This window comes from Vicia villosa, linkage group LG5, assembly GCF_029867415.1.
Source record: "Vicia villosa cultivar HV-30 ecotype Madison, WI linkage group LG5, Vvil1.0, whole genome shotgun sequence".
Classification (NCBI taxonomy): domain Eukaryota; kingdom Viridiplantae; phylum Streptophyta; class Magnoliopsida; order Fabales; family Fabaceae; genus Vicia; species Vicia villosa.
Window position 1 is genome coordinate 111,782,096 of NC_081184.1, and position 12,931 is coordinate 111,795,026.

Consider the following 12,931-nt stretch of genomic DNA (forward strand, 5'->3'; position numbering starts at 1 on the left):
CTAGAGTTTACTTGGATCTCCATAATGTTGCTATCTTTGATGTAATAAGTATGAATCCATTTTTCCCAAAGGCTATCAGCCTTATTACTCAGATTCCATAGAAGTTTAAGCATAACAATTTTATTCCAAGTGTTCAGGTCAATGATAGCTAAACCTCTATGTTTCTTGGGGCTACAAACGGTGTTTCTAGGAAACAGGACTCTCCCTGCTAATAAAGTGTTTACCTGCCCAAAGGAAGGAACGACACATGATAACAATCTTTTTAATAACAAAATTTGATATTGGAAAGCAACTCATCCAATAGTTGGCCATGGAAAAAGATATGCTCTTGATCAGCCGCAACCTCCTTGCATAACTCAAAAGCTTGGTAGACCAGTGGTTAATCCTCCCAGCAATCTTGTCCACAAGGATCATATGTGGCTTATGGAGAGTTTCTTGTATGTAAGGGGCACTCCCAAATATTTAAAGGAAAGGGAACCCTCTTAAACACAAATTTATTCATTTATACATGTCATTTTCATATTATTTGATTTATGTAAAATTGAATATGATAGTATAGCTATAATGCACGTCAATTAAATCATCGTATCTCTAAAATAGAGTAAAATATTATGGTCTGCTGGATAACAGAAAATGTATCTCCGAATTCTGTCTCGTTTGAAAACAGAGATACATCTTCCATCAATTTATGTCAAAATGAGAGTGAAGAATGCATGGAGTGTGTATGAGGTGGATCCGGAGATACATCTCAAAACTAAATTTTGAAAAATTAAAAGTGTTTTAATGTGAAAATGATACGCTCGAAAATGCATTTTCGAAATTTAAGGATATTTTTGAATTTTTTTAGCATTTTTCCCCAGTTTGATATTTAATGTAGAAAGTATGGTACAATGGTAATAAGAATGGAGAAGTATGTTTCTGTAAAAGAAATTCAAAATTCTCAATCCAAATCATCCTAGTCCACGTTATATTGGAAAATGTGAATTAGCGACAAAATGAGATAAAAATGAGCGTCCATTTTTCATTTTTCTATTGCTTACATTACATAGTCTTTGCTGCAAAATCGAGTCACATGTCAAAAGCTTTGGCGAAAGAAATTTCTGGCATCACCTTCGAAAAATAATGTAGTTTAGGGAAAATGGTCAACTTATGTTTAGTTAAAAATGTACAAGCCTGACTACAGAAACATCACATCTTTATAACAAACTTAAACATTTGAGATTCACACTATAAGGCCAAAAATTCAAAAAGAAAATTCAGATGGGCCATAGCATCACAATCAGAAGTCCAAAGAAAAGTTTCATTACATATATTTTTTCATAACCATGCTTAAAAAATTTTGGTTGGTAAATAAGGGAGAGAGAAAAAAGATAAACACTATACAGTTTCAATTTCTATGGTTTCTAGTTTCCAGTGTTGTGCCATCTTTGAGACTTTCTTGTGCATCATTGTCCATACCAAGGCTAGACAGTGCAACTGCTTGAAGATAGAATGCAGTAGGCCAAGTCGGAGATATCGATTGAGCTTGCATTGCGTCCCCAAGTGCTTCTTGTGCCATGTCGTTCATCATGTAGCATAGGCAGCGCCTTGCGTACACGGTCGGTGATACCATTGTTCCGCCGTCGATGAACTACACAAAAAAGGGACCTTGAATGAATTCTTGCTAACAAAAATAAGTCAGTATAGTTGCTTATTATTAGCTGACTTACTTGTGTATAGTAGTCAATGGCTGTCGAGAAGTCTTTTGCGATAAATGCGGAATCGCCGCGCTTCTTGAAGTTTAGTGTATCTTGTATTTGATTTGTCCACATTTGAAAGGACAGCTATCATACAATGAAAGTTATATACGGTTATGCTAGGTCGAGCTTTGCTAAGTACTATAAAAGAACGGTCTCATAAAAACTACGTAGCCAACCAACACTGTAGATTGAAGACGTATCCGGTGTCCAACACCGACGCATCAGGTTATTTTACTAACTAAAAAACCTACAAGCAATGAATTACCTCGTTCGCAACATGTTCATCGTCCTTGTACCCGACCTTTTCCAAAATTTCATGTATTGCAGTAAGATCTCTTCTTGAACAAGCTTCGCCAAAAGGCGTTAATGAAACTGTTTCTTTTGATGATAGACTCCTATCCGGTAGGCCGAGTAAAACATATGACAGAACCTGTTACACATAACCAATTGTAAGCTTAATGTGAAATCAATTTCTATACTGACATAAGTACTTGTGATATTATTTTATTTGGAAGAGGTTATGGAAACGAGTTACGTCGTGTCCATAAACTCTTGCACGATAACATGAGAACAACTAATAGCCTATACGAAAACAGTTATTAAATAGCTTCTACATAAACACTTATAAGCTTAATTAAGGTGTTGTTCTAAACAGGACCAATATAAATTTTGATCTATGGAAAGAAAAGGAAGAGCATACAGAAGTTTCTTTCTGAAGGGGGGTCAGAGCAGTAACAAGCGACTTGGCATTTGGTCTCTCGCGAGGTTCATATTGTAAACAACGCGAAGATAATCTCACTATCTCAGTTCCATCATCATTTGAAAAATGACCTTCCAAACCTGAGTCCATCAGCATTTGAAAATTTTTGCCTCGTATAAGGTCAAGCGCCTGCACGTAAAGGAAATATGGCCAATATTTACTTACAAGTTAAAACAATACTGTGATCATTTTAAACCGAGCCGTCAAAGGATGTTACTCGAGAACAAGTACAGTTTACCATATAGCTTAGGTGAAAAATACAACCTATTATCAAAATGAAGACAAGAAATGGGATTGAGGGAGCGTACATGACTCGGTGGGATATGCTTTCCACTTAAAAGATCGAGCAATAAGGTGCCAAAACTGTAGATCACACTCTCAGGGGTGATTCTTCCTGCCAAATTTCAAACAGGTGTTAGTTAAATTGTTTATCCAAAAAAGCTTATACATAAGCACTTAATTGATGAGCACTTAGTTAAATTGTTTGTCCAAATAGGGCTTAAACCATTAACTACCTGTTCTCAAGTACTCTGGAGGAGTGAAGGCTAAATTTGTACTATAGCTTCTGCCATCTCTACTGTTTTTCATGAGTCCAAAACAAGAGAGTTTAGGGTTACCTTCCTGCGAACCATCCACATTATGTAAGAGATATAGTTTATAAAACATTATGAAATGATTCGAAAAACTCGGTTACAGAAGCATAAGTACCTGATCAAACAAAATTCTATAAGCATTAAGATCATGGTACAGTGCCCTTCCTCTGCTATTGCAGTATTCCAAGGCTTGTGCTAAATACAAAGCCACTCTCAACCTCATTGCCCATTTCATCGGTTGAGCCTCCCCTGCCAAGACAGTTCATACAATCAATGGTTTGAAGCAAAATGGGAGTGGAATTGATGGAACAAATTATTAAAATTTATACTTGTAAACATAGAATTAAGCGTGTGTTTACAAAAATTGATTTTGACTAAAAGTGAGTTGAAACTTAAGTGATTAATGTTTAGATACTTTCATACAATAACTGAGTTGAACAATAAATTGGTGTTAAAATCTCAATTAAACTCTAAAGCTGCAAATCTTAGCTTCAAGTAGAATTAATTCTAGAGGCAAAATCAAACCAAACAAGTCAAAATCAAGTCTACACCTTTAAAGTCACTTTGGGATATTCCAAAAGTCAAATTGATTTTGAGGGAATTTCTGGTGTGAAATTGATTCTAGTTAAAAGTGAGTTGAATAAAGTGATTTATATTTGGATAATTTTATACAAAAGAGAGTTAAAAAGTAAATTTAATGCAAAAATCACGTTTAAAGTAGAATCAATTCTGAAGGCAGAATCAATTCTAATTAAGAAGAAGAACCAAACACCTGAAAAACATTCCAAAATCATTTCTACACCCAGAAAAATTTTCTTTAACCAAACATATACCTCTTCCAAAAGTTTTGCTCCAAAAATAGAGGCTAAAAATCAATGGTAGAGACAAAACCTCTAAATTCTAGCTTCAAATTAGAATCTTCAGATTCAAAATTAGAAAATTTCCTAAAGTGTGATAAACAAAAGAAAACAAAACTTACAATGAAAAAGATGTTTAGAGAGAGTTTCATTCGGCATAAACTCAGCAACAAGCAATCTCTCATCTCCATCACAGCAACATCCAACCAAGTTAGCTAATCTTTCACTCCTCAACTCCCCAACAGCTCGTGCTTCCTCCTAAAAAACACACCAACAAAACACAACAACAACAACATTAATCAAATCAAAAAATAAACCTTTCATTCAAACCAAAAACCCCAAAAAAAAAAAAAAAACATAATCAGAAGCAGAAACTAACTAGGAATTGTCGAGAATCAGGCCAAGCAGATTTGTTGAACCGCTTCACAGCAACCAACCTATCCTCTTCAAGACAACCTCTATAAACAACATTAGGAGCTTTCTCACCATGTTCAGAAACAATGTTGTCTGATGAAAATCCATCAGTAGCCACTCTAAGTTGATCCAAACTAAACTCAGTGAAACCAACCGAAGGATCCTTCACCTTCTTGCTCCCATCATCATCTGTACATGACCCAGAAACGAATTTGTGTTAAAAACCAAAACTTTATCACATTACAAAAAAAGGGTCGTTGTTTTTCTAATATCTGAAGTAAGAAAAAAAAAGGTTCTTTTCTGAGTTTTCACCATTATCAGAGAGCTTTTGATGATTTGATTTGGTTTTTGAAGACCAGCAGCATAGAGAGTGTTTAGAGCAACGAACTCCCATTGGTGAAAATGTGAAGAGAAAGGGAAAAGGTGAGTTTTTTTGTTGCAGCTACAATGAATTGTGTGTCAGTTACCACTTCTATTCATCATTTTTCTCTAAGCTATGCACTAGTTTACCTTGCTTTTCAAAGAAAAGAAAAAGGGTGAGTGTTTTTTTTTTTTTTTTAAGTAAAATTATGTTTAGAAAAAGAATAAAAGGTATCTAATCATTTGAAATGAGTTTATACTTTATATTAAGGAACAAATCTGTTTTTCATAATGAGTTGTTTATAAAGTGAAATGAATAGTCAAAAACTATAAATTTTAACTACAAATTGAAATTAACTTTACTTTCTAAAAGTTATTGGTTTCTTAGAATGAATAAATATGGTTCAACATTTATATGGCATTATGATAAAACTATATGTATATGAGTCATGAGAGGTATACTAGTGAGGAAAAGTCTTTTAAAAGATTTGCAAAATTAGGACACTATATTCATTTATATACATGGTTAGTGTTTGAGTGGATCTAACAAGACTCATTTAGTGTGGCCCTAAACACTCACATGTTCATCTCACTTGCTCTTGTATCATAAGACAAGCAATTGGGGTTTAGTAGTAAAAGAGTTTCGGCAATGAACAGTATTTGGGAAAATAATGAACAGTATTTGGGAAAATAATGAACAGTATTTCTGCATATGCGTGTTACATAATAAAAACATGAATAATCTTTGAATGGATTTGTATCATACAATTTCTCATCTCACCCCATAGTTTTCTTACGCACCACTGAATTGACCAAATTACTCTCGTGTTTTTGTAGATGTACTTTTGAAAGCATATTTTTTTGTTTAACGTTGACTTATTCCATAGATGCACTTACGGAAAGGTTTGACGTTATAACTCGCGTCAGACCTTTCCCCTCCCTCATTCTCTTCATTTCAAACTTCTATCTCTCAAACTCTCTAAACCCCAAACACTCTCAAACACTCTCAAGCTCTCAAAGACTCGGCCTACATTGTCAACATCAAGTATCAAGACATTCCATCAAGTTCAAATCGTTATTTAACCGGTAAGTTTTCGACATTTTGACTTATTTTAGAGTATTTTGAAATCGAATTAGAATATGATTTTTAAGTGTAGAAATAATTGGATAGGGTTAGAGATACTGTTTAGAGACAATGTAGGTGTTGTTTGTGGTTTATTTTGGACGATCAATAAAAAATGAGGTTTTTTGGGTGATTGAACGGTGCATTTACGCCATTGTTGCGTTTCTGAGCTCCAGAGACTTCCGTAGATGCACCTACGGAAAAGATGAACGTTAGGGCATTCCAGAAGTACATCTATAGAAGCTGGGAGCAAAATCGAAATTTTACGTGATGTCTAAGAGTTCCATGGAGTGAATTGAAAAATTGTCATGTATTATAACCTTACTCTAATATGCCTTTCTTAATCATATTCATTAACTTATTAAGACATACTCATTTGTATAAGAATTATAATCATGGTCTTGTTCCTATTTTATATTGTACTTAAATCGTCTTTGGTCTAGGATCATCAGAGATTTTCCCTTATAATTTTGTTTTCTAGTTTTACTATAATAAACTTTAAGTCTTCTCATTATTGATGTTACAAAATTTATTCTTAGTTTAGGGTTACCATATCCTATATTTAATTATGACTAACTCTAACTCCAAGATCCACACATCAGGCCTATAGGGTGTTAAGACACTCAGTCTAGAGTTTGTACACTTTTACAGAATATATTTTCGGTGACACTATATTACCACAGTTATATATCCATCATAGTCATATACATTTTCTAGGCGCATGTTTTTTATTAAGAAACTTTTTATCACAGATTCTATAAAGAACTACTGTCATATAAGTTGGGTGACAAGCTTTGAATCCAAACATCAATATTTTTATTTTTACATTAAAATAATTGTGCGTCCTTTAACATTTTTTAATTTAAAAATTGAATATAACAACTACGGTTGTTTTCAACTGTGGTTATAAGTTTCATATATCACTACGGTTGAAGCTCACAAGTTGTGAAATTTTTTCTCACAAAATTAATCACGGTAGTAGGTACTTTATTTCGTTTATAACACACATGGTGCCCTAGCGAACGAGACGACAATGTTAGTGAAATTTTCACCATCCTCTTTGAATATCATTTTTGAAAGCAAAATTTTCACCATCTTATTCGAATATCATTTATGGAAATAAAATCTTCACCATCCTTTTTCAATATCATTTATGGTGCGCCACCATTCTCCTCTCTCTGACGCTTATGAATGTTTAGGGTTACCACATATGTTTATGTTCTTATGAATGTGTATTGTTCATGTTTTAGATTTTGTGACATTCACATTTTCTTTATTTTTGTTTTGTTGCAACTGTGTTTTGGTTTTATTCAAATTTTGTAACATATAACCATTGGGTGAAAGCTGATAGATTATTGTGTATGAGAAAAGAGTTCTTGAATTTCTTGAAACCATAAGATGAAATTCCTAGATTAACGTGTACGTCAAAATAATCTGGTAGATTAGTTGTAACCTTAAGCTGGCCGATAAGAAACATTTATAGAATTTCTTGAATACAACTTTCATTAAATAAACCTTAACCTAAAAACTTACAAAAAGGCCAGTCTTTTTTTATTAATCATATCTAAAGGCTCTGGATGAGAGAAAGTTTGACCAAGTATAATCTGCTTCATCATCATTAGAATCAATAATGACTGCTATTTTCACCCTTCTTCTTCTTCTTGATGTCCTCTTCCTGAGAGCTCTCCTAGGTCTCAAAGGTTTGGTACAACCACACAAATTTCAATGAATTTGACCTCTTCTTAATTCTGATGAGGTTTTGCACAGGAGCTTTGACCTCTACAATCACAACAGCTTCTATTCTTTCAACATTGTTTGAAGTTTCAGCAAAAGTACTCATTTTGATTTTTCCTATTCTATGATTCCTTTAGATGAAGTTCTTTTCATGTTTTGATTCAAAGAGGAATTCCGCTTTTATATTGGTTATTCTGATTCTTCCTCTCCTCTGAATTTTTAAAAGTCTAAAAGCTAAAAGATTTCACGCATGTCAAGTTTACTCATTATTGCTTCTTTAATTCTCTATGCTTTCTTCTATTAGAAGTTGGAAACCTCGAGCTGTTGAATGATTACATCTCTTTGTCTTTTCAAATTTCTTTTTCCCTTCTTTGAAAATTTTGATATTCCTTCTTACGCATAATGGGTGTATTGATGTTTCTTCTCTAATTTTTGTAGGTTGTTTGGTTCCTAATGGTATTGTGTCATTGATGTAATACAAGTTTCAATTTAAAAATGGGTGTATTATTGTTTCTGGTATGATATGATTGAGAATTATTTAGAAATATCATCACGACGATTGTTACTTCAACTGTTATTATAAGTGGAATAATAAATCCCAAAAATGGTGTTGTAGGAGTCGAACCCAAGACCTATCTGTTATAACACAACCGTTATTTCATGGTTTAGAATGAATCGCCATTTGTATAAATAGGGGAATATGTTATAGAAAAATACATCTCAAAAAATGTTTCTTCCTCAATTTCTGATTAAGGCGGAAGTGTATTTCAACAGAAACAACCCTTCTGTTGAATTAAAGCTTTCAGATGGTGCCATATCTCTCACCAATTTCATAGACAAATTGAATGAATTACTACCTGATATTGATAGCAGAAGGTTAAGGAAGGTTGAGTTTCGTAAGAATTGGATCGATAGTAATAGAAGGGTGAAATCCAACTTGATTGAGTTGAAGACCGACAAAGATGGCAAGGCCATGTGGAAATCATTTATCCAAATGATAACTAAAGGTTTGATTGAGTTGGATACGCAGATAACAAGATCAGTCGACGACATAATGAAGATGTTGAAACATCCAGAATCATCTAGTAGTACCTAGGTTTTCATGTTTAGTGTTTTTTAATTTATGTTTGTTGTACTATTTAATAGTGTGTTCATCTTTGATTCATGTAATCCCCAAAATATTATGCAATAAATAAGTATGGTGATAAGAAGTTTGTGTCATAAAATATACATATGCAAAATATAATACAAGCAAAATATAATACACCTACATAGGCCCCCAAGGGCTATGTCGGTTATCCTAGATAATCCTGTAAAAACCTCACCATCCGGGTTTACCAAATCCGTGAGGTTATCTGCAAGAACAACAGTCAATTGGAGGCGGTTATCCTGGTCCCCTATGGGAGGTGGAGGTGGTGGTGGCACGTCGTCAGTCTGTACCTCAGTTTCAGAAACCCTAGCACTATAAGGCCCCATAACATCAGAAGACCATACAGTCGGTGGTATGAGGAAAGGGTGGGATATACTATGATACCACTCTAAGTAACCATCCTTGCACTATGAAGGATATTGTACCGTAACCATGATAGCTGTAATCTCACGGGCAGAGCTGATGATGTGGATCTGAAACCATATGTCAATCTAACCAGCTGGAGCCTCGACAACTGACGAGAGATGCCCTGGAAAAACCAAATTGTCGCAGACACCTCTTAGCAGGTGTCTAGCCACGTGGTTCTCCCACCTCATATACCCTAAATACAATGTTGCATCGTCAAATAGGCGATGGGGACGGTGCGCCGAGTATGATGTCCATGCGACATCATATAATATCAAAGCATCAAGCCTCCACTTTCATCTCCTCGCCAGTGGAGCACTTGTTGGGACACTCTGCAGTCTCCTATCACAAATGCGGTGGAAATGCTCATATATTCAGCACTGAATAAATAAAAATAATTAATATGACATCCAACAAATAACTAATAGACTCACATAACAAGCTAGTTGTCTGGTCTCAGGCTGGGAAGCAACTCCAAGTGTCGTGTAGAGCATAGTCAACGCCACCACTCCCTAAGCCCATTTTGAAATGTCTAGGCTACTGAACAACCAAAGGTAGCGAACGTCTATATAAACACCTAACTTGTCTGCAAAGAGAGTACATGCTATTAGATGTAGCATGTATGCCCCAGGGGCAACCTCATATCTCTAGGCTTAGACGTGCTTATCGTACATACCTCAGCCAAGACTTTCGAAGGTGCAAGCCTCTGATAAAGGCAAACTCCCCAAGGAGCATACCCTCATCAACCTCTAGATCCTCTACAACCTGTGCCAGCGCCGTAACCTGGTTAATATAAGGACCAGTGAAGATTGTACCAACAATGGGAAGATGAAACAACGAGGAGACATCATCCAATATAATAGACATCTTCCAAAGTGGAAGATGAAAAGGTGATGTCTCAGGGTGCCACCGCTCAACAAAAGCTGACAGGAGGGAGGCCCTGGACATGGTAAGTGAACACTTAATGAACTCCAACAGGCTAAACTCAGTAACAATATGCCTGACATGCTCACGCATCTCCCTCTCTGGGAAGTTCTTAAACTTCGAGTCATGGGATGCGACCTTCTGTGTAGGACGCTCCTGTAAGAAACAAAGTTAAAAAAGAATCAATAAATTTTCATATAGTCAATCGAGCCATAATGAATAATTTTCAATAAAAAAATATAACATATATACCTCGCCCTTACCATATACGGAATGCGACATGGTCAACATACCCTGTGAGCACGTAACTGTTAGTAGGTCCTCTTGGAAAGGCTCCATCAGTGTGAACGGATGGCTCTATAGATGCACATGTTATGGCATCTGTATCAGAAGGAGACACCTTACCAGCTCCACAAGAACCTGTTCAACCGCCGTAGGAGCCTCCTCAATAACCATCTCCATAGCGGGTACATGCTCCTCGACAACGGGTACCTCCACTACTGGCTCCTCCGCAACGGGTACAGGCACGTATGGCTCCTCCACAGGTACCTGCTCACCCACAAGCACGGGTACAAGTGTCTCCTCAGTAGTAACAACTATAGGAGTCCGGTGTCGAAGTGCGCGGAACTACGCCTGCTCAACCAACTGTTTCTCGTGAGAACCATTCGAAGGATGTCTTCCAGCACGTAGCTGGGAAGCCTCTACCTCATCCCTCTGGGCCCGAGCTTCCGCTCTATCAGTCAGTTTGCCCGCAATGGTACCGTCTTTACCCCCGCTCCTCAGTGAAAAAAATAAAAAAGGCAAAAAAAGATTAGTTAAAAAATGAGCTACCCGAAATTATGAAATTTTCTTGTTTTTTTATTAGAAAAATGAACTACCGAAAATTCTGAAATTTTCAAAAAAAATTCAAAAGAAAATTCAACTACCAGAAAATTCAAAATTTCCGGTACAAATGCCTAAAAAAAACTCTAGAAAATTTGAAATTTCCGGTAAAAAATCCCGGAAACTTCTATGAATTTCTACCAATTTTTTTTTTCAAAATCACCGAAAATTCTCACTATTTCGTGAAATTTCCGGTATCTCCTCTGAAATTTGAAATTTAATGAAATGGTGAATTTTTTGAAATGAATTATTTTAGTCTTTTCATATATTTTAAGAGGTGACGGATATAAGTGTGGGTGGTAGGTTAATTTCTCAACAATTTTGTTATTAAATCTTCAGCCATAAACCTAATTAACCCTTTTAGTGAAGTCTTCCATCCCAACTACATTTTCCCATTTGAAAGATCCAAACTCATTTAAATGACAAAATGTTCAATCTCCTTTGTGCCAATGAGGTTTGCTATGTGTACACTGAAAATCAAACAAATTACACTTACACCGTATAGTATATAACATGTGCGTGGCTTGATGTATGTCATGAAAACCGTATAGAAATACAGTGTAAGTGTCATTTATAGTGTAAACATATCAATTCTGTTGTGCCATACAATGTTAATATTTTTACAATTTAAGAAAAGAATTTGACTTTAAAATTTTCAATCTTTGAAACAAAATGACAGTGTGAAGATTGGCATGTTACATCCTGATCCAGCTATATCTTGCTTAAAAAGTCATAAACGTACAATCATATTTCATGAGTGGACACACATTTTACATAATTTTCCTTAACATTTCAAACTAATAATAGAGGTCACTAGGGAGACACGCCCTATCTGGTTAAGGAAATTATTAAATTAATAATATAAAACTGTCTTACCATTCCAGCTCTCACTTGGTCACAATATCCTCAAACCACCAACTCATATGGCCCAATTTTTCATCTCTTATTATATATCATCATAATCATACACAAAAACCTTATCACAAGTAACAAAAACAAGCTTGCAATGTTTTGTGAGTCACATTTTTTATATGGTTTTTTTTATCTATACTTCTATTGAGACATTGAGGCTATTCTTTGGGATCTGTTAGGGAAATATCCAACATTACTCTGATGAGAGAAAAAGGGGATATATGTTCATTTATAAAACCCAGCCCATATGTTGATAACGGTAAAATAGGAATCATGAACATAGAATATAACTAAGAGAAAAAAAATGTAATAACACTATAAAATATATGTTTATAGTATCAATTAATGAGAGACATGTATTACAATAAATCTTATTTTTATTTTTAAAATAATGAAATGATATGGCAGATATAAGAGTTTTTATTGGTTTTATTAGTTGTATGTGTAAAATTATTTTACATTGACAGTGCACGATCTTTAAACTCATATGACTAATAGAATAAACTAAGAATCTAATTGAAATACAGTGACGGTGTAAAGAAGTTTTACACCGTCAGTGAATCACAACCATTAATTTATTAAAAGTATTTGACTTTTGACTTTTATTTTAGAAGAGAGAAAATTTTTTGTATGTTTGGTTCTATTTTAAAAGTTAAAATTAATTTTAAAAATATAGAATTAATTTTGAATTGATTTAGATGAGTTTAGTTGATCAAAATGTCTTCACCATTTATTTTTATTTCAGGTTAATGATTTTTACACTTAAATTTATATTTAACCCATTTTTTATATTAAAAGAGTATTCAAATTTTTTACATTAACGTATTCAAATAAATTATTTTATATGTCTTATTAATTCAACTCAGTTGATAGATATATAAAAATATGCATTGTAGAGGTACAAATCGATCATGCAACTTTTCACTTATTTATTTTTCATAAAGTAAAATTTTGAACTATTAGACAAAAAAAATCATTTTACTTTCAACAAAATTATAAAAAATCAATATTACAAAATTATAAGTATTGTGTGCGATGAAAGAGGAACTAGAATCAATAGAGAAGAACAGTACTTGGG

At 34.4% G+C, this 12,931-nt stretch overlaps 1 protein-coding gene across 1 annotated transcript; it reads right to left on the minus strand.

The window, feature by feature from the left end:
* Positions 1-1,242: 1,242 nt before the first annotated feature.
* On the minus strand, positions 1,243-4,918 carry LOC131607053 (serine/threonine-protein kinase BSK5-like). Its single transcript, XM_058879102.1, has 10 exons — positions 4,676-4,918; positions 4,329-4,552; positions 4,072-4,207; positions 3,208-3,341; positions 3,015-3,120; positions 2,808-2,893; positions 2,440-2,628; positions 2,005-2,169; positions 1,710-1,823; positions 1,243-1,630 (listed from the first exon to the last, which is right to left on the minus strand). Exons 1-10 carry the CDS (start codon positions 4,755-4,757, stop codon positions 1,388-1,390), a joined length of 1,479 nt encoding a protein of 492 aa, XP_058735085.1. The 5' UTR covers positions 4,758-4,918; the 3' UTR covers positions 1,243-1,387.
* Between the last annotated feature and the right edge of the window lie 8,013 nt (positions 4,919-12,931).

Excerpts from the sequence above, each read along its gene's own strand:
- LOC131607053 (XM_058879102.1), bottom strand. The coding sequence starts at position 4,757 with ATGGGAGTTCGTTGCTCTAAACACTCTCTATGCTGCTGGTCTTCAAAA. Across the intron at positions 4,208-4,328 it reads CTGATTCTCGACAATTCCTA|GAGGAAGCACGAGCTGTTGG; the intron begins GTTAGTTTCTGC and ends TGTGTTTTTTAG. Across the intron at positions 1,824-2,004 it reads ATGAACATGTTGCGAACGAG|CTGTCCTTTCAAATGTGGAC; the intron begins GTAATTCATTGC and ends ATTGTATGATAG.